The sequence below is a fragment of the Alligator mississippiensis genome, chromosome 4, assembly GCF_030867095.1.
Source record: "Alligator mississippiensis isolate rAllMis1 chromosome 4, rAllMis1, whole genome shotgun sequence".
In the NCBI taxonomy this organism is placed as follows: domain Eukaryota; kingdom Metazoa; phylum Chordata; order Crocodylia; family Alligatoridae; genus Alligator; species Alligator mississippiensis.
The window spans coordinates 239,125,181-239,152,765 of record NC_081827.1 but is presented as its reverse complement, the minus strand read 5'-3'; the positions used below and the strand labels follow the sequence as shown (position 1 = coordinate 239,152,765).

Here is a 27,585-nt window from a genome sequence, read left to right as displayed (position 1 = left end):
CCAGTCGCCCATGGGATACTTCAAAGCTATTGCCTGTTCCCAGCCAAAAAGATAGGCTTTGGAATGCTTTACAATACAGATAATTCCAAATACAGCTATCTTGCAATTCAAAATCATTTTCTCATGACAATAGCTTCACAGTATCCAATACTTTAACTATGAGATATTGCACCATGGTTGAGTTGGTGGGATTGGGGGAGTACGGTGTCATTGAGGTTTAGCAGGTCGGCAGGGGCAGGAAGTTGGTAGGATTGGGGGTCACTTGGCACAAAATCAAGGGTGATCAGAAGTTGGCAGGATCTGGGTCAGTCTAGTGTGATCTGGGGTTAGCAAGTCCACTAGGGGTTGGCGGGTTGATAGGATGAGGAGCAGTTGGGCAGCATCAGGTGCAATCGAGGTATGGTGGCCCCAGGAGAGAAGCACATCTGCCTGCATTATGCTATGCATGTAGCTACACTACTGCTCCAACCCTTCCTGGTTGGGCTCCAATGTGCCTTCTGTAAACCAAGGTGCACTAAGCAGCTCCACCTCACAGCAAAAGCAGCCTAGAGGCAGATCAGGTTTTCAGGAGGTACGTGCATGAACAGAGGGGAAAGCAGCTGGAACGGGTTGGGGCAGAGAGCAGAAAAACAGCTCAAACCATGCAAAGCAAATCAGTCCACAGGAATTTGTCACATGCTTCAGATCTGCTGCTGGTTTTGTTGTAAAGAAGGATATGCTTTAATTTAAAGATGTGACCTTTCAGCAGGCTGCCCTTTTATGCCAGCACAACCTAAGGTGCAAAGAGCAGGGAGGCAGCAGGGAACCTCTGTGGGCAAAGCTGGCAGAAGCACTGCCCCTTTAAGGGTGGGGGAGGAATACAAACTCGGATCTCTCTGGAAGCAGGGCACAAGCCAAACCTAACCTTGGTCGGTCCATTTAAGTGTAAGGACTGCACGTAGGTGAATTAAATCTGTTTATTTTGAAGTTGGTATCCTTGGTCCCCTGCATTTTGAATTAAGGAGGTTTTTCCTATATACTAGTAACTATCACACAGAAACAGTAACATCTATGTGGGTGGAGCAAAGCATAAATTATTTTTTTTTCCATCAGAAACAAGACAAATGTGTATGATTCAACCATGACAGGATAAGGAGAAGAGTTTATAGTCCATGCAGTCCAAACCCTTCACAGCTTTTTAGCTTCAAGCTAGTATCCAGGGGGGTGGTTGCAGAGGGGAAAGAGAAGGGAAAAGAGGGACTCTGTGATATCTCTCGATGGATCAGAATGGAAGCTAAATTTGGGAAGGATTAGACAACACTTAGACCCAAAATTGATAATCATGAGCCTCTGGCTGTGAAGAAAATAGATGTCATTCCACCTAGATCTGGCCAAGTTGCTTCCAACCTTAAGGTTTGCACACTTCTTTATATATTTCTGTCTCACTGATCAACAGGAAGTTTGGTGTTCTTTTGGTTGGCCAAGGTTTAAAATTATTGCCATGACAACCTGCAGTAGAGCTCTTAGGAACAGTACCAAGTATTCAGTCAAGTACACACATCTCCACACCAGTCCAGTCTTATATATAGCAATTACTGCATGCATGAAATGAATAAGGAATTACATTCCCCATGCTGTACTGAACATTCTTCTTTTACAGAGAGCAAATGCATTATTCCACCGTTACGATTTATTTGCCATCGTTCTCCCGAAACAGATTTTTCAAATTCCAAATATCTTTTTACTTTTAAGAGGCATGATAAGATTATTGTGGGAAGTTTGGAACTAGCAAAAGGCAGAGGGTTTTAGTTTTGAGCATAAGTGTACTTCTATATAATAGAAGTGCACTTATGCTCAGAACGCATCATGTTTCAGATTTGCAGAAGAAAGTTACTACCGTTAGATAATCATTGACAACACAAACTAGAAAACATGACAGTGATTTCAATCTATGGAATACAAGCATGAGCATGCATGCAAATTGTATATACATGTATATGTGTGCATATAATACACATAGATATATGTATGCATGCGTCACATGCATACATTTAATGTTAAATCTATTTAAAGGGTTTTGTGTCCACCCATATCTGTAAACTTTCAACAATCTGATAACCAATAAATTTGATGAAAACTAATTGTCCTGACAGCTTGCATAAAAACTGTAAAGGTACAAAAGAAAAATGCTGGGGCAGCATTTTCTTTCTGTGCAGGACAGTAGCTATGGAAACTACCTTTAGAGGCCAACTGGCCTTCATCCCAGTACAACATATAAAATAAAAATGCTACTTACACTAAGTCAGTAGCAGTAGTCTTGAATTTCAACATATCCAACTCTACTGCACAAGTTAATGCAAGATTTTCACTGTTTTAATTAAAAAACAATTTGACATACAATTGTATTACTATTAAACATAATATTCAAATATTAAATCTACTCTTAAGGATGTAAGACATTATAAACATGCTTCATGTTGGTATTTATTATAACCAGATATTGGGGAGTACATAAAAATTGTAAAACCACTTAGATATAATCTAAAAAGAGAATCAATATATAGATTCTTCAGTTTCCTAATTGAAAATGTATTTTATTACTGTGCAATGTAAATGCCTTATTCTCAGGCCAGAGAAAGAGAAAATGTGTACTCTCACCTAATTCTCTATTTTAGAAACACACCTTTACCTATCCTTTAACATTCGTTCTTCTGCAAATATCAAATGCAAAGCTGCACAAATGCTGAAATATCAAATGGTAGCTAAACATAATTACAAATGCTGATGGCTTACTTTCTGGGGGTGGGGCTGGGTGGGAACCACTAAATAAACTGAAAATGAATCTGAAGAGAGACGTACTGTGGCAAATAAGTCTGAGAACCTCGGTCAGCCAAACAAAACAGTTATTGTAGGACAGTAAGTCGTAAATGGTTAATGATCCACTTAAAACTTTCGAAGAAAGATGTTTCCCCCCGTAGAATGGTATTCTGAAAGTAGTGAAAGATTTCATTCATTAAGAAACCTAGCAACCTGGAAGTAGGCAGGAGTGGAATGTTTCAAGTATACATATATTTCCTCTTTTACACAGGTCAGTATTTTGCTAAAAACTGTACTATCTTGTGATGCTGAGGGGTTCGAAACCTCCTTTCCACTACAGACACTCTGAAACACTTGCAAAACCTTTTAATATTTTGGCCCACTCCAGCAAACCTTACCTAAATAGCTTTGTTGGGACGACTCACGAATGACAGGCTTGCAGGATCAAGCCTACATTCATCAAAACTCAAATCTACCAACCAACAAATGATCCATGCTAGTTGTTGAGTGCAATCAATTCCCAAGGAATCCATGGCAATTGAGGGCATAAAGCTTCTTTCAGGATCTGGTCCTAAATCATTATTTAAAAAAAAAAAAAAACAACCCAAAACCACCCAACATGGACAATGTTTTTAAATACCATATTTACCCAAATCCAAGATTACTTTTACTTTAAGAAGACTCCCACCCACAACATTTAGCTGTTGGAGGATCTTCTTAAATTCATCCCCTACACCACTGCCACAGGGAAAACAGCAACTGGAAGGCAGGGAACGTTCCCCATATCCCTAGTCATCCTTCCCCTCCACACCACCACCACCACCACTTGGCCTCTGTGCCTGCCCCCTCCAGTAGCCCTCAGGCTACTTCTGTGATGGAGTAACTTTTCCACTGCCCCTAATGGCTCAATATGTCCAAAAGGAAATGCAGTCCCTGGCATACAAGATCCATAAAAATGGTATAGACGTTGCTGTTTATTTGGAAAGCTGAAATAGCTAAGTAGAGACACTTGTGCAGAAAGAACCACCTCAGGGGCAGCCTGCCTGCCCACCCCCCCTGCCCCACAGCACTTTCATCCCCTGCCACTTGTCCCACTCTGGTCTCTGCCCTTTCCACACCACCCAACCACTTACCTCTGCAGCTGCTCTAGCCCAGTCATCACCACGGGCACGGAGCACCCAGCCCAGCCACACCGCCTGGGTCCAGGCCAGGGCCAGGTTCAGATCCACAGCAGCGTTTTCTGCCACTAAGCGTGCCCCTTCCCATGCTCTCTCATGTTTCCCCTGGTCTGTGCTCCCCTTCCTCATACTCCCCGTGCTCTGTGCATCCCTTTTCTGTGCTTACCCTGCACCACCTGCCCCTTCCTCATGTATCCCCACGCACAGGACAGAGAGGAAAGGTGGGGGGGTTGCGCTTTATGTCAAAGAGCACCTCACATCATCAAGGATTAGCTTTGGGTTAGAGAAGAGTCGGGCAGAGATACTATGGGTCAAACTACAAGAGGGGCGTGGTGAAAGGGACCTCACAGTGGGTGTCTACTACAGACCACCCAACCAGGGGGAAGAGCTAGACCAGGACTTCTCCAGTCAGCTTAGGGAGGCGGTTAGGTCAATGGATGTTATTGTCATGGGTGACCTAAACTACCCAGACATTTGCTGGGAGGAGCAGACAGCCAGGTCTGACCACTTGCATAGGTTCCTGGCTGTACTACAGGACCTTCACCTTATCCAGGAACTGCACAGCCCCACTAGGGGTAACGCCTTGCTGGACCTGGTCCTGGCCACGGGGGAGGACCTGGTGAGGGGACTGCAGGTCCTTGACCACCTGGGCAATAGTGATCATCACCTGCTGGATTTCACTATCCAATGCAGGGCGTCTAGGGCTCACACCAAGGCTAAAGCCCTTGACTTCAGAAAGGCCAACTTCAATGAGCTTAGGAGACTAGTGGGGGAGGCACTAAGGGCCCAGAAGGTAGAGGAGATGGGAGCCCATGAGGGATGGTCATACCTTAAGGGGGCGATCCTCCAGGCCCAAAGGATAACAGTCCCTGAGAGAAGCAAGGGGGCTAAGAGTGCTCAGAAACCCCCTTGGCTCAACAAGGGCATTCAGCAATGCCTGAGGATGAAAAGGGAGGCGTACAATCAGTGGAAGGGAGGAACTATCACCAAGGAGGAGTACTCCTCCTCGGCCCGGGAGTGTAGGAGGGCTATTAGGAAGGCCAAGGCAGAGATGGTACTCAGGCTAGCGTCCAGGATTAAGGACAACAAAAAGTCCTTTTTCAAGTACATTGGGAGCAAGAAGAGGGCACCAGGCAATGTAGGGCCCCTGCAAGACACAAACAGTAATCTAGTGGCCACGTCAGACAAGAAAGCTGATATTTTTAACAGTTTCTTTGCCTCTGTTTTCCTAAACAGGGACCGGGATATCCCACCTACCAGAGGTAAGGACAATCTTGGGGATAGCTCTGTCAAGCCTTTACTCAGTGCAGATGTAGTGCAGGATCTTCTGGAAGGGCTAGATATTTTAAAATCTGCAGGTCCAGATGCCCTCCACCCTAGGGTGTTGAGGGAGCTGGCAGGGGTCATCACGGAGCCTTTGGCATGGCTGTATGAGCATTCGTGGTCATCTGGCCAGGTGCCGGGGGATTGAAAACTGGCTAATGTGGTCCCTATTTTTAAGAAGGGGAGGAAGGAGGACCCAAGTAATTATAGGCCTGTAAGCCTCACCTTGGTGCTCAGGAAGCTCTTGGAGAGGATCATCAAGGAGCATATCTTTGGGGGACCTGCAGGCGAGATCATGCTCAGGGGCAATCAGCATGGGTTCATTGAAGGCAGGTCCTGCCAGACCAACCTGATTGCCTTTTACGACCAAGTAACTAAAGCCTTGGATGATGGTGTCGCTGTGGACATAGTCTTTCTAGACTTTAAGAAGGCCTTTGACACTGTCTTTCACCCCATCCTCATCAATAAATTAAGCAACTGCGGCATTGATGCCTGCACAGTTGGATGGGTAAAAAATTGGCTGATGAGGCGCACCCAGAGAGTAGTAATGGACGGGTTGTACTCAACCTGGTGAGATGTGAGCAGTGGGGTACCCCAGGGCTCGGTCCTCGGGCCCACACTGTTTAACATCTTCATCAGCGACTTGGACAAGGGGGTGGAAAGCACACTGTCCAAGTTTGCTGATGATACTAAGATGTGGGGCGAGGTGGACACACTTGAAGGGAGAGAGAGGCTGCAACTAGATTTAGACAGACTACAAAAGTAGGCAGATGAGAAGAGGATTGGGTTCAACGTAGACAAATGCAGGGTGCTGCACCTTGGGAGAAGGAATCCACAGCATGCATACAGGCTGGGGAGTTCCCTACTTGAAAGCACAGAGGCAGAAAGGGATCTTGGAGTCATTATTGACTCCAAGATGAACATGAGCCGCCAATGCCAGACCTCAGCCAGCAAGGCCAGCCATACCTTGTCATACATCCAAAGGTGCATCTCAAGTCAGTCCAGGGAGGTGACTCTGTGCGACTTTGGTCAGGCCACAGTTGGAGTACTGCGTCCAGTACTGGGCGCCGCACTTCAAAAGGGATGTGGCCAGCCTGGAGAGAGTTCAGAGGAGGGCCACCCGCTTGGTGAGAGGGCAGCAGGACAGGCCCTATGAGGAGAAACTGAGGGACCTGAACCTGTTCAGCCTCAGCAAGAGGAGGCTGAGGGGGGACCTGGTGGCTGCCTACAAGCTCATCAAGGGGGATCAACAGCAAATAGGCAGAGCTCTTTTCTCCCCAGCACCACCTGGGGTGACGAGGAACAATGGTAATAAGCTGATGGAGAATAGGTTTAGGTTGGAGATCAGAAGGCAATATTTTACAGTTAGGGTGGCCAAAATCCGGAACCAACTTCCCAGGGAAGTGGTCCTCGCCCCTACCTTGGGTAAATTCAAGAGGAGGTTGGATGACCACCTGTCTGGGGTCTTGTGAACCCAGCATTCATTCCTGCCTGTGGCAGGGGTCAGGCTAGATGATCTGTTCAGGTCCTTCCTGACCCTAGCTACTATGAAACTATCTCTGTCCCCATGACTCTTCCCCATGTGCCCCCTTGCACTATCTTCCACTATGCTTCCCCTACCCCATACCTTGCCACATGGTCCACCCTGGCCCCATCCAGAGCCACAGCAGCTGCTTGCCTGGCCTATACTCGAACCTAAGACAAGGTTTTTCCTCATTCATGCTCTATAGGGAAAAAGTAAATACAGTATATATACCACCATGGTGCACTGAAGAGACCTCATATACACCACAGCTGATTTACCATATTGCCATTGAGATACTCAAGAATAGGTTAGGTCTAACATATACATATTTCTATCTGACACAGAAAAATTGAGAAGTGACCTATGTGCTCAAAATATGGATCTTGTGTTTGATACATATAGAATCCAAAAACTGACTTGAGCCAGTGGACTGTGATGGCAACATGTGCAGGGTGGGGGATCTGACTTCACAATATTTAAAATGCCACCATCCTGGTGTCACAGAGAAGTTGATTACCATGTGGGATGGGTTTTTTTGTTAGTTGAAAAATGAGCTGTTATACAACAAATAGATCATACAGGCTAGTTACTCAGCAGGCATAAATTGGCATAGCCCGATTTTGTTCATGGCAGTCATGCTGATTAAATACCAATCCATTATAAAACAGTGGCTCATGACATGTTATTGTATTTACTCCAATACAAGATGAGGTCCTTTTCCACATTCAGCATGGGAAAAAAATCTACTCATCTTGGATTCAAGTACATGGCAGGAAGTTGGTGGGGGGAAGGAAGCAGCTGCTGTGGCTTTGACTCCATCCCCAAGCCTCGTATTAAGGGGGAAGTGGGGGAAAAGGCTGTGAGGAGCAGTGGAGGACAAAGGGTAAAGGGGCCACCTACCCCTCACTCCCAGCAGCCTGACCCCCTAGCCTCTGCTTTCCCCACTGTAGAAGTTGGGAGGGGGGGTGAACTTAAGATACCCTCTCTGATTAGATTCTATACCTGGAAAAGTATGACAAATTTATAAATTTTCCATGTATATGATTATAGAATCTAATTATTGGAGGGGTCATCTTAAATTTGAAATGGTCTTGTATTCAGGCAAATACAGTATTTTTATTCCATTAGGTCAATAGGAATTTTGATATTACTTTATGTGAGCAAAGAATCAGACCCCTACCTCCTTTGCGCAGGACCACTGACCAAATTAGCCCTATTACATGATCCAGGTCTGGGAATTGAGCTCACCCTTTCCTGTAAATAGGGAAACTACTAGGAAACTGCTGATTGGAGAGCCTCTGTATTGATTCCCAGCTGCTTTCAGATTGCAGCTATTGAGACCATGATAAAAGTCCACATAGCATTGTCCACCCAAATCAGTCTGGCTTTTCATAATCTTATCTATGACCTTCAGTGAACTTCCAAGTGGACTTCCTACCATACGTCATTTTCAAACCTGAGCTTCTGTGAAGCCTCCTTCTCAACACAAAAGAGGTGAAGATGAGAGCTGACTTTGCTAAAGATGCTGCTACTGAATGTGTTTTCCCTGATTATTTATAAATTAATGCTGTGTCTAGGGCCTTTATTAAATATCTGATGTAGAATCTCAGAAATGTGTACTTAGTAGCAGCATATATTAAAAACAGAAATTCAGGGAAATGATTTTTTAAGCAGAATTGTTTCACTAGTTTGAATTTGGGGCGGGGGAGAAGGGGAGGAAAAACAGTTGGTGCTGATCCCTAAAGTGTGTTAGACAAACTCGTGGAACAAATCCTGTTTACCTCATACAGTCTTATGCCTATTCACATTAGCAGGATCTGGCTCTAAGTTTGTTAAACACTGCTATCTACCCATAATTATTATAGAAAAAGTAAATAACCAACAATAACAACATAGCCACAACACACACAAAGTGGAAATGTTACTTATAAAATTTATATATGAAAGTTTCTGTCTCATCCTAGCCCATGCAAAAAGAGATTTCTTAACACGATTAATGTAATTTATTGGCACTACTAATGATATTTTGAGCCTGACAGTTATGTCTCCTTGTAAGATAACACCTATCTTTTCCTAGATTTATTAGTGTAAGCTTGCAAGATATCATTATGTTACAAAAAGATAATCAGTATTGTGTTGTTTACTTTATACTAAGCTGACCACACAATACAGTCTAATCTAAATGGTAAAAAATGGCAGGCTTTGCATTGATTCAAATATAAGCCAGATTTGATCTAATAACATCAGACCTATACTTTTATCTTTTAAAATGTATTTTGCGGGGGGGGGGGGGGGGGGGGAAACGGAATTTGAATCTATAGATTCTTCATTGGAGCAATGAAACTAGTTGCAACTGTTTAACTAAAAGCAGAATTTGGCCGTGAGTTAATCTGTTTTCCTTTTTTCATTCTTAACTTCCTCAAAAGAAACTTCAGCAGCGTTTTCTGAAAAGCTATCAAACAGAAAAGATCTGGAATTTACAATACTATATTTGGAATTTCTGAAACTGAAGTTGTTCTTGGAGCACAGCTCCATGCTCATATCAGTCACCAAGTCTTTGATTTTTCTTGGTGTTGCTCTGTGTTCACACGCATTCAGAGCTAATAGTAACTCTTGTGCTGCTGTTACGGTTTAGACCAGAGGGGTCAAACTCACCCGGGGCCCCAGACTGGTCCACACCACAGAGCTCCTTGCAGGCCACATCTAGCCTAAGGCATGGGGTGGTCATTGCAGCAGCAGCAGGCCCTGCCACAGCAGTGGGACAAGTGGCAGTGTCCAGGCAGCTGAAGGGTAACTGTGTTTGCACAGCCCTCACTCCACCCCTTGTACAGGAGGTCATGTTCGCTGGGGCCCCAGATTCTGCAGCAGGCCACATCCACCACTGGCCATGCCCCCAACTTCTAGTCTGCCAGCAGGCTGGATGGAGCGGCTCTGCAGATTGCATCTGGCCCACAAGCACGCCATGAGCCGGCCGTATGTTTGTCACCCCTGGTCTAGACTACCTTTACTGTGTCAGCCCATAGTTGAGTCTCTTTGCTGGTTCCTACTATCAGCTTCAGATATTAGGCTTTCCTAACATTCAAAGCAATTAATAGACCATACTCCAAATTACTTTAAAGACAAAATGTTGACATTGGCACTTCAAAAGGAAATGCAGATCACAAAGCTCGGATACAGTATGTCTGAGCTAGGAACAATGCTCCCTGGGACAAGAGAAAGCATTAACACAAGGAAATCAGATGAAGCCAGAACATGACTATATTTAAGTAATGCTTTCCACCAGAGTGATAACAGAACATTCCTACTCTCCAAAAATAAAATAAATAAAATTATTAACAAACCATCCAACCAAAACATAAGTGCAACTAATGTTTTTTTAGCCTCAGAAAGAGAGAAAAAGACTCCATAAAGTCCGTCAGGTACTTTAGTACTGCAAATAGTAATTACAATAGTAAAATTAATGTAAATAAAAGAGAAGGGATTCAGATCATGAAAAGTAGAGAAGGGCCCAGAGAACTTTTAAGTCATGTAAATGAGTTCAAGTCAGAATGATCTCAGAACCACTAGCAAAAAATGTTCACTTTTGGGCTAAGTACAGACAGTCAAAGAGCCCAAGGCTGAATCAATTCAGTCTTTGCGGGTTAGTCTAAACTGCAGAAATTAAATTGAAACAGACGTTTACCTTTGATTCAGGAAATGCAGCCAGAAGCCAGGGCGATGCTGGAGCATGCCTCTCTGGCTGTGTTCACTTCCTCTTCTTGCTGCCCCCAAGGTCTCTGGGATTTGCAGTCCAGAATCACAGCAGCAAGGTTCGGCAGAATTGCTCATCACTTCCTCTTCCTGTTTTCAGGTGCCTCTGGGATTTGTAGTCCACAGTTGCAGGCAGCAGTAAGTTTGAGTGAGGGAAGGGGTGTTTACACTGCCCCCTCCCTAGCCCCAGGCCTCAGCTGGGGTTTGTCAGGGGGTGGGGGGGCAATCTTCACCCTGTAGGCTGGGATGCATCCCTAGCTGGACTTATCCCCCACCCCCCATCAGCCAGCCCTCACTGCTCCAGCTAGGGAGCAGAGGGGCGGAGCCAGTCCTACTCTCTGGAGCAGACAGCCTAGCTCAGCCCAGGGCTGGAAAGCATTCTGGGATGCTGGGGGAGTGTAATTTAACTTGAACAAGACGGAGTCTGGGACAGAAGTTTCATAAACCAGGTTGCTCTAAATCAGTTAAGTCTGATTCAAACAGATTTCTCTTAACCCAGTTTCAGAGATTTTGAAACTGGTTTATGTGCACTGAGCTTCTGTTCTGTTGCAGGTTTAAACCAGTTTCTGATCACTTAAACCAGTTTATGTGAAAATTCTGTCCCTACCCTTGGAGGACTGATGAGGTCCCAGAAGAGATAACAACATGCATCATAAAAGAGAGAGAGAGAGAGAGAGACAGGGAGGGGGAGGAAAAGCAGGGAATTATAGACCAGCCAGTCAAATGATACGTTTTACAACTTCTTCCTAGTAATTTCCTATGTCTTGAAGTTGGACTATAACTGGGGGGATAATGAGGTGACGAAGAAGCATGCCAAACCAATTAGAATTTTTGGGGGGCAGGGGAAAGGGATAGGAGAAGGGCAGGAAAGAGTGAGCTGGCTTGGTGGATAAAGGGAATGTGGTGACACAAGATACCTACACTTTAGTAAGGCTTTTGGCAGTACAGTACTACATGCCACTCCCCCAAAACAAGCTGAAGAACACAGGACTGCAAGGGGCTTCCCAATCTAATTGGGCCAGTATCTTACATTTGCAGGCAATATCAAATCACCCAACGTCTACAAGAACATTGCCATATATCACAGTCACAAAGCACCCCATGAAAACCCAAACCACAAACAAATGGCAAGAGGAGACAAGAGCGCTACTAATGCCTTGACACTGTAGTGCCAGGAAATAGCTTAGGTTAAAAAATATACTCAGATGAGTGTAGGCTTCTAAAGGAAGGCAAAAGAAAAAAAAACAATCCAAACAAACACACAACTAGAGCACCCAAGCCAAACCCATTATCTAGACACCTGAAAGGTTTTCAGCACCATTAGGAGCACCAGCCCACCCCAAACTCCCACATCGAGTTGCAGCCAACACCAGACATCCAGTGCTTTGGAGAAGTGTGGGCTAGAATGAATTACCATTACATGGATACATAATTGGTTTAATAACTGTGAGTGAAGAGTAGCTATTATCGGATCAATGTCAGACTGGCAGGAGGTCTCAAATGCAGTTCCACAGGGGTCTGTCTGGGTGTCTGAGCTGTTTAACATTTTTATTAAATGATGCAGACGATAGAGAGTATGTTGAACCAATTTTCAGATGACACAGAAGTTGGAGAGGCTGCAAACACTTTGGAGGACAGAACTGAAAGAAATTCTGATAAACTGGGGAACCGAGCTACAGTTTCAGTTGGCTGTGCACAAAGACACATGTACAAATACGGAACTGGGGATAACTAGATTTCCGGTAGCGCTGCCAAGAAAGATCTGCATGTTCTGCTGAAGCCCAATCTCAACATGGGTCAGCAATGCAAAGCTGTTAAAAACAAGCCAAAACTATTTCATGTTGCAACAACAGAAATACTCAATGTAAGGCACTGGAGGGGGAAGGGTCTGGTGGGCACCTCACCCTTGTGTGTCCCCCCCACCTCCCCCCTATTCCTATTCTGCCCTCTTCACTAAAGGTAGAGCAGCAGCACTGGTGCAGGAATAGTGACCGGTGGTTCACAGTGGAAGGTGTTACCTCATTTATTTAGCCACTTGGAGGGGCAGAACGAAATAGTGATGGATTTTTTTTTTGTCCACTTGACATGCATATCAAAGACAAAAGAGGTGATATCTCCTCTAGCAGCAACTGTTACTACTGCACTGCATGCTGCTGCCACCCAGGACAGTTACACCTCTGTCTAGAATAACTTAGGTGCAATGTGTAGAAGTTAAGCAAGAAGACCCTCAAGATCCTTCCAAGCCCCATTATTCCTGCATTTGCTTCATATGGAACATTTTTTATACCAGGGAGTCAAACACCAGACCTGTGGAAGTGGGTCATCTGGCCTGCTGAGCTTTCCTGAAATTGCCTGTTGACATTTTCAGTGCCCTGCATGAGTTTAATGTTGAAAAAGAGTTGGAGGTGGCCTCATTCTCCTTCACTACTCCAAATCAGCCAATACTGTTCTCGGGTTGACTGACGCCAGAGCTGTTTAGCTCACCCCCAGTGTCTGCCTGCTCTTTCCCTTTATTTTCATGAAATCCATGAAAATGCGATTTTGGTAGCTCCCTAATTATGAGTCATGCTGTGGCAGCAAAGTTTCCTAGGAATCTGCGTAACGACAAACTAAGCATATTAGAACAGTAATTGAAAAAGCAACAATTTATCTGCGCACAAGCACCCGCCCAGGTAACAAAGCAGTGAGACATATCCATGTCCTTTCTCAAGGAACTGCTGCTTCTTCACAACTCTTTGCTGAGGGAAAAATTCTTAAAGTGTATGATAAAGCCTGCAGATGTGGCCAGAGAAGCAGCAAGCCTTGGCAAATATTAGCCCCTCAAACACAGAAGCCAACAGATCTAACTAATCTGATAATCTGCACTCAGCTCCAGATCAAGACAAAGGCATTTGCTGCTTCTTCAGTAGCAACTGATGAAAGCACAAATACGAGTGATCTTGCACACCTAGCTGTGCTTGTTCAGGGTGAGAGATTATGGATGTGGCCCTCAGGTGCCTGTAAAGCAGGGAATATGCTCTGCCAACAGGTTTCAGTTTGACACCATGGCTACTCAGTAGAGAAATATTTCTGAATAAGAAACCCTGAAGTTTGAAATGTTGATTTAATGCTAAATGATTCCACTTCTCATAAAACAGTCACGGGGTGGGGGAGTTGCTAGTTTGCCTGAATCTCAGCACATATTCCACCCAATCAATCCCCTAATCCTGGCTCATCCCAATAGCTACTTTCTTCATACCTGCTCTTGTGCTGCAGAACATGTCTGGCATATCCCATGGCCAGAATGATGTCCTCTATGACAAGGTGTCTCTCTCCTCAATCTGTTTTGCAATCTTCCTTGATGTACAGTATTTCTCAGACTCAACTGAATCTACACCTGCCCTCTCTGCCAACTTTTTCTATTTGTTTACTGTCTTCTAATCCTTGATTCCTGACTCTCTTTCCTCGCCGCCTATAATTTTCCACATTTTCTCCCTTTCCACAGAATATTTGGACGTCTTCAGTCTTTGTTCCAAAATAGTTTTTTTGTTTTGTTTTTGTTAAGAATCTGGAATTTGTCACAGGACAGAACATCTGACTTTCACCCAGCTCTAAAGCTGGCCAACCACATCTCTCTGCTTTCATGAATTAATTTGTCCATATTATTCTATGCATTTTTTGTCTCGTCTTGCACTTAAACTTTTAGCTCTGTGCAGCAAACACTTTTTTGTTCAGGACTAGTACAATGAAGCCCTTGAGTAGGACCCCTAGTCAACTGCCAATAAACATGTGAATTTACTTTGACAAATGTGAATATTGACGTAAGTATGACAGCATAACGCAAGAATAGATGTTGCATTTGTCCTGGAACAAGTTGTCCCCATGTTTGTCCTAAAAAAGAAATATCCTGGGATTGGTGTGTACACACACCACCCTTCCAGTTAGGGTTTAGCAAAAAGCAGCTGAATGCACTGCTGCTTTTTGCCATTGATTCGAAGATGCAATCCTGTGACAACCATTAAGATGCACTTCACGGTATCCCAAGACAAGCTGTTAGCACTAGTTTTCCCACGAACCTTTGTAAAGCTTGTCCCAGGACAATGAACATGGACACCTGAACAACTGCATTTTGTCCTGAGATACAATGGTTTCTTCCAGGACAAATGCAAGATTTGTTTGTGGCCTAAGGTGCCAACCTGCCCTGCCTTCTGCCCAAATTCAAATTAATTACCCCACTCAAATAAAATAGTACGTGAGCACAGTAAAATTTAGTTTCTGTTGGTAGCTATTATTTTGCTAGGCAGTAACGACTGGGTTCTAAACTGTGACCTCTTTGTAACCATCCACAGTACTGCTTGCTTGAGCTGGTATACCCTTTCAATATTAAACTGAAGAACGGTCAAGCTTTCCCTTTGCAAATAAGAGGGGTTCCTTTGGCTCATCCTGTAGTTAGTATATCAAAATTGGACAATATACTGTATTGAAACTGGAAAAACAAAAATAGAAAGTCCAATTGCCTTGGTAGGGGCTTATAAATTTGCTTTGCAGCTACTAACAGGCAGCACCATGAGAAGGTAGTCACTCCCCCAGCAAAATACTGTGCTCCTGTATGGTGCACTATTTGTCACTCTAAAAAGATCAACACTGTACTTTACGGTGCACTGAGACTCATACCAGGCTGCACAACCTACACACACAGATGTACTCCCTGTACTCTCGGGCATTAGACCAAATGATATAAGAAGACAGACCCAAACATCATTACTGGCAATAGAGACAAGAGATGATGAAAATCACCTGCTTCATTAACTGTTAACTGAAGACCCAAACAGATGGAGGCTTAAGAGGCTTAAAAGTCATAAACCGTTTGTACATGAAGCCTACAAGATCCTGGAAGAGATTGGGGATGCTGAATCAAACCTACGGGCAGCAACAGAGTGGGCCGACCACTGGAAAAGGTCACACCTATTCCTACAGCATTTTATATCAACACCAAATAAGCCCCCCATTGGACATGACCTTGACAGAGAAGTATGGATTAAGCAGAACAGACTGAGATCTGGATATGGATGCTTCAGAACAACACTTCACAAGATGAACATCTTGGACAGCCCTCTGTATGAATGTGGTATCCACCAAACAGCACAGCACTTAATCAAAAGCTGCAATCTTTACAAATGCCCAGACAGGGTAGATGGAATCCGCACATTGAGTGATAATACCAAATAGTGGGGACGTCTACACAAGACACTAAGTGCACTGTAGACTAATTGTACTGCGTGTTAGCATGTCATGGCAAAAGCCATGCTAACAAGCTAATGTGCAGTAGAATTAGTCTACTGAGCATTAGCATAAGAAAACCCTGTGTGCCAATGCTACTACACAGTAGCACCAGTAAATGCACATTCAGTTAGGACCTGTTATTACGGGTACTAATCTGAATGCACAGTAACCACCATGCATTAAAGAACATGTCAACGTGCCCACTGACACAGAGATTTGGAAGTTGATATCTGATGCCAAGCAAAAGAAAAAAGAAAGATCATCCAAAAAGACTGTTTATGCTAACAGTGGGCTCTGCTTCATGAACTTCAAATCCTTCATCTAAGAGCAAAAATCAGAGGCAATCCCTGCATTCCCCTGTATTATTTTACATACTATTTATAATTTAACCATACACTAATCTGTTTGTATGTTGGCACGCAACAATCCCATTAACATCAAATAGGCATGATTCTGATTAGATGTTCATTAGAAAGCAGGGGGAAAAAATCACTAGAGTGGAGTTGCAGGAATATAAAACTGGTATGAGACACAGGCCATACCAGGCTGCACCAGGCTGCATTGTGTGAGACACAAGGTCAGACACAATGCATGCTCAGTGTGACTCAAAGAGTTACTTTGGAACAACTCCAAAGTTAATGGGAAGACTAAATTACTTCACTGGTTTTGGATCAGACTCTACAAATAAGACATTCTATGCACCGTTACGTATGGCAACGTACATTAAACACATACCATGGATTGCAAGAAGACTTCTAGTATTTATGATGTCACATTCCACTGTGCCTTCAGTGAACCACAACATAGCAAAGAGAGAAAGAAAACGTATGTGCAAGCAAAACTACTGATGTCAGCGAGGTCATCAGTAGTTTAAGAAAGTACAAGTTTGGCTTCTAATTCTTTGTCTGGCCAGCATACCGTATGTAGACATGTACACTGGGCATAAGCTATAAGCAACAGCTTGAAAGTAGAGAAAAATAAATAGTGGGAAAGTTATGTATACACTGCATTTCAATTAGCTTTGAAATGACCTGGCCCAGGACTGTGCCTACAGCTTTAATATTCGCCAATGACAACAGAATTGTTATAAGCAACGTAGCTCATCTTCAGGAAAAAAAATAAGCGTAAGAGTACAGTAGTATATCCAATGGCTGGTAACTTTCATCTTGGGAAAAGGAAGTGATTTTTTTCTTCCTTTCATGTCACAGAGAACAATATACATTACTGGACAAAGGCCAGGAATGTACTATCACTTAAAGTCTTCTGAGATATAAAAAAAGTTAGCTTAATGAGATGAATGCATTGTCCAATTAGGGCAACAAAGGCCAACAGGATCTGAGATTCTATCAAAAGGGATATTATAAACAATACAAGGACAACTATTATAACACTGAACAAAGATGTAGGGAAACCAATTGGCAGGCATTTAACTTGGCTGAGATAGTCTGGTATTTAAAAGCAACCTAGAAAAGAAGAGAAAAAGAGGCAATGCCTTTTTGCTTCTTTATGACATCATAAAATCCTGGAAGTTTGTTTTGGTTTTCCCACTTTTAACAATTATTCTTCTCTCTCCTTCTTTTCTTTTTTGTTTTGTTTTGCTTTTTCCCACTATGTCTAAGGTAGGTTGAGTCTGAGGCTGCCTCGTTTTATAGTAGGATCTTTTTTATTTTGATGAAACTGTGAACACACAATCTATAAGAAGAAGGGTGGAAGTAAGGAAGTTTTAACAACAACAGGACTCCAACATTACCCAACCCAAGAACTGATTTTTTTTTTGCCTTTCTCCCATCCCTCTTCCCCACCTTTTAATACAAATTTGACCAGTTTTTGAGACTGACTTTTTGTTCTCAAGATTTTCCCTGCAAGACTGGGGAGCTAAAACATTCAGAATTCACTTTTTAAAAGGGATTCTTGCATAAGCAACTGATGCCTGGAACTAGGACATTAAGAAAAACACTTAGTACATCATAGGAGTTGTTGGCAACAGCACAAAACTTTTCTCAAATGCACTCAAATTAAATGTATTACCAAAAAACATTTTAACTTGTCTGATTTTTTAAAATCAGGTTTCACTTGTTCCAATTTTGTTTTCAAAACTTCCCTGACAACTTAATTCTACTACTCCTTCAGCCATTGCTAGAGGCAATCAGAGTAAATAAGCACCGAACTAAATTTTAAGTTAGAACAGGCAGAAGCGTCTCTTTATAATACTTTCAGCCATGAAAGAGAGAGGCAGGCTTTCCTTTGCAGACCATCTTCAAAATTATTTCATGAACAGCAACAGCTCCAGAACTAGAAAGAAGAAAAGGCAAAGAGTGTCCTGAGCAAATCCCTCAGCCTCATTCCAGTGCAGCATGTGGCCGATGTCTTGGATAAGAGCTGTGGTCTCAAATGTCCATGATAATCACAGCAAGGTAGGGAATTAGCAATAGAAACCATATTTGCTTTACAACCCTTCCCATGCTAGAACTGTTGGATTACATAGATTAGATTTTAACCAGGGTCAAACTAATAGTAGATAACTGGGGGAGTCCTTGAAGATAACAACAAAGGTGGGGGAGGGGAATAGCCTTCTACTACCTTTCCTAAGTAGCTTGTCATTAAAGCCCCTGTCCTGAAAATATCCCACAGGTTCTTTAGTGCTGTGAGTAGACCAGTGATTTCAAGGAGGCAGCAATTCAGTCAGTCATGCACATAAAGATTTGCAGGACTAGGGCTTTAACTAGCAATTCATTAGCAGAGGGCAGCATTGTCCAACTAAGCAGCTACAGGCTGTGTGGGACTTGCCAATGGGGGCCACACACCCCAGGGGGATGCCCAACCCCAATCCTTGGGATGCAAGAGGGAAAGATATACTTTTGAGGCCAAGAATAGCCACAATGTCATTCTTAGAAAGATGGTCCAGCAATAACCACACAAAGGAGACAAGAAATCATCCAAAAGCTTTTTTTTCCAGTTTGCTGTCAAAGGGTGCTGACAGAAGTGACGTTTGTTGCACGATCGGCCCCCTGAGAGCACTTTACTGACGTACTATGACAGAAGTGCACGGCTGCAGAGCACTTTAAAAGTGGCTGATCACGTGAAAAATTAACCCTCATCTAATGAGGGATCAGATGAAGGCACTCCAAAGTGGACTGCCTTAGGGAACTCCTGTCAATCCCTCATGTGATCAGGGCTGGGCTGCCCAGCCCAGCTCCCAGGGCTGCCTGAAGGAAGGAAAGGGGAGAGAACTGTGGGCTGGGGTTTGCCCAGCCTGAGCTGGAGTGAGGGGCAGGTGCACTGGGATCCCCCTCACCTTGCCTCTTCCCTCTCCAGCTCAGGCTGGGCAAACCCCAGCCCACAGCTCCCTTCCCTCCCTTCTCCCTGCTCCCTTCTTGCAGACAGCACTGGAGCTGGGGTGGGGGGCTAGGGGAGAGAGGTTGCAGGCAGGCTCCTCTGCTGAATCAGCTCCAAAGTGAAGCTTGATTCCTTCCCCTGCCCCAAACCCAGCAGGAGAATGTCTGTTGGGTGATGGGGACGGTCGCTCTAACTCGTGGCGCTTTTTGTAAAGTGCCGTGAGTTAGAGCAAGGACCTGCACATCTGTCAGCACCCAGGGTATCTACATGGAGCTTCTTTTTCCTCCTCAACGTCTCCTCAGTATATCACTGAGATTATGTAGGGACACGGGCATGACTACTTCCTTATGAGATCACATTACTTAATGAGATTCCTCAAGTACTACTCAATTAGAGAAGGAATTGCAGTGTCAAGTCCACAGTGGGTTGCATGCACCACCTACCTACCTATGTCACTTTTAATAGCTAATGGCCTAGAAACAAATTCTGGGATACCTTCAAATACCCAATGCTCTGAAGTAGAAACCCGGTATATAGAGCACTTTATCAAATCACTGTTTTTGTGACCTTATAATCCATATCAAGTGTAATAAACTGTCACAAATATGGAGAAAACGCCTAAATTTGCAGCGCCACAAACAGGACAGCGATTTCAGTTCTACCACTGTCAATCCAGTGGAGCCCTACTAGACACAGGAGAAGTGAAACTCCACATTTCCACCAAGTGAACTGAGCTCAGACTCTTAGCTCTCAGTCTCAGCAAATAAATTAGGACTACTGAGTACTTTACCCCCTCCCCCACTCCCAAAGTACAATTGTTGAATTTCTCCAATTTGTTTCCCTTTAAACAAGGAGAGCATTCAGGGCAGCATTCTAGATACTCAAGTCACAAGAAGCATGTTGCTCTCAACATCAATTCATTACTGATAATCTGTACCAAGATCCCAAGGAAAAAGTCCTACAGGTTTTGAGTATTGGCGAGCTTATTCCCAACTACGTTTAAAAACTTAACTGGTCAGTTCCGGCATCTCTGAGTAATTTTTATTGACATACTAACCTGTAACTCTGGGAAGCCTGGAACTAAAAATGCAATAATGGCTAGCAAATACAAGACTGCAAACAAAGTGTAATAATCTTAAGTAAACGACTGCCAAGCAAAAGTCCTGCAGATCAAACAGTTCCCACGAAGCCTTCTGCTATTAACTAGTGAAAAGGTCCCATGACAGCTCCACAGTCATGCACAATAACAGATCACTGCACTTCTGTTTACTTACATAGCTTATCTGCAATCCAGTAATATACACACTCAGCCCCCCAGATTGAAATCACTTGCCTATGAATTGTTACCTTGCTTGTTAAAAAGTTAGCACAGCAAACTTCCTAATGATAAACGAGGAACACCGATTTAAAAAAAATAAATACAAGTTTACAATCAGATAGCCTGGAAACCATTTCAACAGTAATGCCGTGAGTATTACTATATCCAGTTATGGGAGCCAGTTATCTAAAATATAACTTAAAACAGAATATTAAGTTTAGCAACACTGTGTCAACTATGAGGCCTCCAGAATTTATGCAGTTTACAAAAAAAATGGACCTTGAAGCAAGCTGCAAGGTCATTATATTTTTGGTTTTAAATCACTTCCCAGGTAAACCCTTCACTTCATGAGCAAACTCCCTCCTCCCCCCCCAAAAATGGATGATGGGTCTATTACTGCTGTTTATAGAAGGGACAATTGAAAGTTTCTCAGACAGGAACAGCAATTGATCACCCAGCACTCTATTTTTTTCTCTTCCTGCCTTGTGTATTTTAACTTTAATTAGACTTCATTTTCTTCCGAGTTTTTTCCCCTTCTGTCCACACCATATCACTTGTGCTGCATCACACCAATTCATTTTTTAAACTGTTTCACTGCAACAAGAGCGCCAAATCGTTCGGCTGCTTCTACCAAAATCGCATGAGACAAGGAGAAAGAAAATACAGCGCTTCTGAAGCAACAGGGTTGACACGCTCACTCTAGGGAAGCGTCATATAGAAAGCAAACATCACATGGCTCATCATCATGCTCCTGCTCAAGGCAAACCCCTAAGAACATTACACTGATTTGATTTCTTCTCCTCTGTCCTAAAAGGGGGGAAAAAAACAAAAAGGGAAAATAAATCACAGTCGTGGCAGGACATTCGTGTCGCTGGGATTCAGAGGACAGCACAGAAGATGCTGTTTACACGCAACCTCAAGTCTCTGAGACGCTTTGCACGGAAGGAAAGAGCTGCCCAGCACCAGCTGTGCATAAACACCAACTGAACATGTCACTAGTCCGGGTTTCTCCACTGCCCAGGCTCAGCCAAGCAGACCCTTGCTGGAAGCAGTTGCTGTTCGCATCAACCCCACAGACACACAGGGGGGGAAAAAAGAAAGAAAACAACCCCTAAAAAAACCCCCAAAAACCCCCCAACCCCCCGGTGCACCGGTTACCTGTGCTGTACTCCTCTGCTTGAAAAGCAGTGAGAAAGTGCTCAGCTTCCCCATAAGGGAAGGAGGGAGGGGGGAGAAACAGAGAAGGAAATTGCTATTTCTGGGCTCTACAAGGAACTGATTTCTTTAGCAAGTTTGTTTCCGGAAAGCTGTCGGGGTCAGCAGCAGCCTCCTTGCCCGGACCGGGCGCCGGAGCCGAGCGCCCCTGGGCCGGGAGGGAGACTCCGCCCGGCCCCGCGGACCCCGGCGGGAGGCGGGCATTCACCGACATGTCTCAGCATCCCGAGCCGGGCGCACCGACACGCGCCTCGCTCCTCTTTAAAAAAAAATAAGGGGGGGGGGGGGGGGATTTCGGTGCCATCCATCAGCATTAAGCTGCTTAGGGATGCGGAGCAATTCGGTGCTGCAGTTGCTAGTAGCAACAGGGCACCCCCCCCCCCTTCCTCCTCCTCCTCCTCCTCCTGCCGCTGCCGCTCCTGGCGCGGAGCAGGTGCCTCCTTACCTGGCCCGCGGCGGCCCCCGCGCTCCCGCCGCCGCCCCGCGCCAGCCGGCTCGGCCGCCCCGGCCCCTGCTCGCCGCCGCGGCTCGGGGCCGTCAGATCCAGCCCATCTGCGGCAATCATCATCCGTCTCGACTGAATGGCTCTGACAAATCTGCGCCGGCAGCCGGGGGAGGGGGCGGCAGGGGACAGCCCGGGCTCCCTTTGTCTGCAGGGACAGCCCGGGGCAGCCCCTGCGCACCCCCCCAGGCACCACCTTGGCCACGTGGAGGACGGTGCTCTCGTGTAGCTTTGGAGAAGGGGGGGGAAGAAGGGGTCTGTGTGCCACCAGAGGCTTCAGATCATTTTTTTTTTGTGTATATATCATTGTATCCAAGGCCAAATGAGGCCAAACTAATGCCAAATCCACAAGCAGAAGTGGCCCTACTACGGGCAAACATCCTCCACCTGCACTTGGGGCTTCAGATGTTTCCAAAACCTTCAGTGGGCATCCTCCGTGCAGGTCCTGGATGTGCCCAAGTTTTGCTTGCCCGTGGAGCAAGCGAGGGAGGAGACTCCGGTTTCCATAAACTGGGCTTAAAGCCGCTGCAGCTCGGCGGGTAGTGAAGAGCAGTTCTCCCGTGGGGCGGTTCGGGAAATCTGCCTTCTTGGACGCAGATACTTGGTAATCCTCCTGCCAGGTGAAGAAGTCGCTATGCTTGAGCTGAGCCTTCAAGAGGCTGATAATACAGGGGCAAGATCAGGAGGCAAGAGGGCCTGAAGTATACAGACCTCCGCACCTGGGTGGGATATCAACGCCTACAGTTTCTTGTGCACAGAGTAGAGAGGGAGGAAGAGTTGCCAGGATGGTCATGGGCAATCTCTGCATTGGAGGATGAGCCCTGCCCCTGCTCATTGTTGGCTCTTAAGGTGACTTGAGTCTGATCCTGGAGTCACAGACCAGCACCGTACCTAGACTCCTGTTGGCTCCGGGCAAACTTTTTGCATCGGGCCCCCCTTCACCAGAGATAGTGATAATAATAATTTTTAAAATTACCATTTTTGGGGCCCCTTTCTGTCCAGGTCGGTTTGCCCATGCTTGTGTCCAGCTCTGCACAGACCCATCCACAGAAGTTGAGGGTCTTTCTGCTAGGAAAAGTAGGCGGCAAGCCTGGATTCTCCTCCTTTTTCTTCTTCAGCACTTTCTCTGCTTTGAGAGCAAGATGCTTTACTTCAAATCAGGTTACCACTTAACTGAGGTTGCTGCACCATTGAGGTTGGTCAGCAACCCGTTCCTTCTAGCTCAACACCTCTGCCAAGGGAGAGGGAGTGCTCAGCTGCCAGGGTCTTTCCCTTGATTGTAATTCGGGAGGGGGCACATTCATGGCCTAGGACAAGCTGATAGTTTGTATCATGGAAATTTGCTCTATTGGGGGTGGAGGGGAGCATGGCTGTTAACCTTTTCTATTTCTGGAGAGGCAATGTATTTGTTTTGGTAAATGACTCCCTGATGACACAACTGCATAGAATAATGGTCATTTGAAATATTCAGAAAAAATATTCTTTCTACATAGATACTTTGTTAAAAGTTTTCATCAAAAGTTGGGGGGAAACCTGGCAACATGGAGGGCTCCCAGCCCATCTTGCTGAAATTATCAAAACAGTGATGAGTAATTAAGAGTTATGTAAAGTGAAATATTTGCCAGTCAGGATGCTTTGCTGGATGCCTGACTATTATTCCCATGTAGAACTTAATACAAAAAAAAGTTATTCAACCAATGTAGTACAAAGGAAACTACAGTATACTTTTAAATCCTAATGCTCTTTATAAAGAAACCCTAAACATTGTTTTGATGTGCACAGAAAATCACAGAAAACTGTCAGATCATAGTCAATAAATGCAAATATAAGTGTTCCAGGTTACAGCTGGACAGAGTGGCACCTTATAGACTAACTCATTGAGAGAGGCATGAGCTTTCATAGGCTGCAGCCAACTTTGTCAGACACTACGAATGGCCTTGCAAAGGGCAAGGGCACCAACTACCTCATAGAATAGAAAATTAGGGTTAGAAGGGACCAAAGGAAGTTATCTCATCCAACCCCCTGCTCAAAGCAGGACCAGCCCCAATACCTCTCTCTAGCTAGATTACATACCTGATACCTCTCTCTGTCTAGATTACAACAGGTTGTAGGTGTCCACTGTAAATGTGGTACCTCATGATACAAAAGGCACATTTGTCAAATTTCAGGAAAAAGGACTAAAATTATGGAAGGCAAAGTGCTCTGAATGGGGTTTTCTAGCTCAGCTAGAGAAAGGGTTACAAACCAGGGAAAATGATGGAGCTTGAGATAACGGGGAAATGACAAGAGGGCAGCTAAGAACAACATGACAAAAATAATGATGGTGGTGGCGCACTGGGTGTGGTGCCTATTCGAAGGAGATACGGATGGGGACCAAAGAAAGTCTGGAACTAAATTTAAGGAACACTGAGAATCAACTGAAGAGAACAAGCCTTGTAGAGATGAAGTTGCACAGCTCAAGAAATCAGTGGGTCAAGAGAACTTGAAGATCACAAGTTGATTTTTGTGACTTTTGAACTTTAAAGGAATGATAAATTCCCAAATATGTACAAGTCACTGAGGTTTGGAATTTGGGACTTAGGAAGTACATAAAGGAAGGAGTCACATTAGTCAAGAGAAGAAGATAGGAATAAGAATTTCAGTGAAATAGTTGCAAGGGCAGTGTCGGAGCTCCGATTGTCTCTGAAGAATGCATATAAATAGTACCACTTACACATAGACACAACCAGGAAGTTTCCTTAAAATCCTGCCTATGTGACTCAGATATGGCCGTTTCAGTATTTACAGTATTGGCTAAACTTCCTTTGCATTGTTTAGGCAATAGCTAGGCTTCAGAGCTGTTGGCTACGTGAAGAAATTGACTTTTTATTGTTATTGAGACATAACCACAGTCCTGAAATAGGTAAGAAAGCACAACCCTAGTCAAAGTCCTGGGTTAGTGAATATAACATATGATATCATAATGGAAAAGGCAGTGACATTTTGATAAAGCATTCTCTCCGTATGAATTCATTGGATATTTTTTAGGATATCTTGAAATTAAGAAAGCTATATGCAGGCAGAAGGTAATGATGTCGTAGCAGAAAGTGAGGAAAAGGCAGAGAACGAAGGGGAGAGAAATAGAAGTCAAATATAAACAGCAATATTATTAAAATTGAATGTAGAGATTGGTGACAGCTGGAGTGAACAGTACCCTGAAGCAGGAGTGTAGAGATGGCAAGAGGGACAGTTCCTCAGTGGCTACCAAATTACTCCAGGTCCCCACATAACACCACCTCTGCAAAGTTGCTCCCCCAGCCCAGGGCACACCCCATGGCAGTGCACTGCCTCACAGAGCCCCATGTTTGTTGGGGGGTTGCTTCAAATGTTGCCCCACCTCTAGAAAAACCTATCTGTGTCCTTGCCATGAGGTGGCAGAGAGAAACCTCTTTCTTAGATACCTGCCTTTGTTCATCCTGCTCATAGGCTCATGGTTAAACTCACTGCCAGATCTGGGATTAGGAAGGACTTTCTCACCAGGGAACATGGGAATTTTGCACCTTCCTCAGTAGCACAGGTACAGATCACCTGCTGTGATAATCTGACTCCATGTCATCTAATCAACCCCCTGATCCTGGAAAGGCCTTGGGCACTGGTGGTATCTCAGTCTCTCTTGTCCCCTGTTGGCACATCTACACATGCAGTTAGCATGATGCAATAAACTCTGAGGCAATTTGCACTGGAATTTATCACTCCCAAGCATGCCGCGTACACGTTTGCCAAGGACTGCCATGTTGAGCTGGGTTGGAGCAGCCCCAGATAGCAAAGGGTCCAGGGGGGAGGACAGGCTGCCAAGCCTAGGTCAGCTCCAACTCAGTGACTACACATGCGTTGTGGTGCACTAAATAATGCTGCCGTATGCTTGTGTTTACAAGTCCTAACCTATGGCGGCATTTATTAGTTTACTGCAGTCTAATAGGGCCACATGTGTAGACACTGAGACTTTACTGCAGAGCTAGTTGGGGCAACTCCACAGTAAATGTCTTGTGTAGATGTGTCCTGTCTGTGGCACCATAATAGGAGTTTAGCAGAAGGCTGCCATCAACGAAGAAATCCAATGTTGCCTCAAATGCTCACGTGCAGCCTTCAGATGCTTGAGGAAATGGGTGTTCGAAGACTGCAACAGATTCAAAACCAAGCTCATAGTTTATCAAGCAGCCATGATCCCCACCTTACTGTATATGGAGCTGAGACGTGGAAAACGTACAGGAGACACCTCAAGTTGCTGGAGAAGTACTGTCAACACTGCTTGTGGAGGATCCTTCAAATCCAGTTGGAAGACAGATGCACCAATGTTAACATCCCCTTGCAAGCAAACACCAGGACCATCAAGGTGATGATCATCTGACATCAGCTTCGCTGGACTAGCCACATCATCCAGATGTCTGACTCAAGACTCTTGAAGCAAATTTTATTCTCCCAGCTCAGTCAAGGTGAATACTCAGAAAGAGGGCAGAGAAAGCACTTCAAGGATGTCCTCAAGGCCAACTTAAAAAAATTCAACATCAACTTGTGGGGGACCGCACCAAGTGGAGGAAACATCTTCTGCAAGGATCTCAGTACTTTGACAGCTTACAATGGTAACAAGAGATGGAAAAGCAGAAGCGGCAGAAACAACATGTCGGGTACCGAACCAAGAATCCAGAGCCATCCACCCCACACAGAAACACATGCCCGAGTTGCAATAGACCCTACTGATCCCAGATTGGCCTTGTCACCCATCTTTGGACCCACAGATAAGGCAATCGTGGAAGACAATCATCCTTGACTGCAAGGGATTACTTATGATCTTGAAGACACAAGTGTTCTGCTTTAACAAAAGTCACTGGGTTCAATTCAGAAGCAGCTGAGGAAACATAACTGCCCGTATTATACAGGAAATCAGACTCAATGATCTAGTGTTTTTATGGGTTTTTTCCTGGCTTTAAATTGTGTTAAACTTTGTGAAAGGAAGTGACAAAGGAGCATGAGCAAGATAAACAAAGTGGTGTCAAATATCAGACAAAAGATACTGTCTTTAAAATCAGTTGAAATGTGGTAAGCCTGCAGCATTACACACCAGTCCAACAGAGCATGTAAGGATATATATGACTTTAAGCACACGCCTAGTCCCATTGAAATGAAGACTAAGTTCATCCACACATATGCTTAATTGCTTCATTGTAGGGAGAATGTAGGGGGCATTTTTCCAAATAACCAACCTTTTAATTGTTGGATTAAACTACATTAAATTTGTGATACTACAACAACAACATTACAGTACAATATAATCCTGCTTTCATACTCCTGGCTTGAAAATAAAGATTTTAGCTTCATCTGGATAATTTATTATCCACATATG

At 44.4% G+C, this 27,585-nt stretch overlaps 1 protein-coding gene across 6 annotated transcripts in view; it reads right to left on the bottom strand.

Annotated features, from left to right (window-relative positions):
- NCKAP5 (NCK associated protein 5) overlaps positions 1–22,223 on the bottom strand; it is a 464,916-nt gene extending 442,693 nt beyond the window's left edge. For 4 of the 6 annotated variants that reach the window (XM_059727427.1, XM_059727428.1, XM_059727429.1 and 1 more), the window contains exon 1: positions 10,505–10,566. In XM_059727427.1, coding sequence (XP_059583410.1) covers positions 10,505–10,551 — 47 coding nt within the window. In that variant the 5' untranslated portion in view covers positions 10,552–10,566. Of the gene's footprint in view, positions 1–10,504; positions 10,567–21,646; positions 21,800–22,148 lie in introns of those variants that run through there. The other 2 variants (XM_059727432.1, XM_019480457.2) reach the window with 2 other exon arrangements.
- Between the last annotated feature and the right edge of the window lie 5,362 nt (positions 22,224–27,585).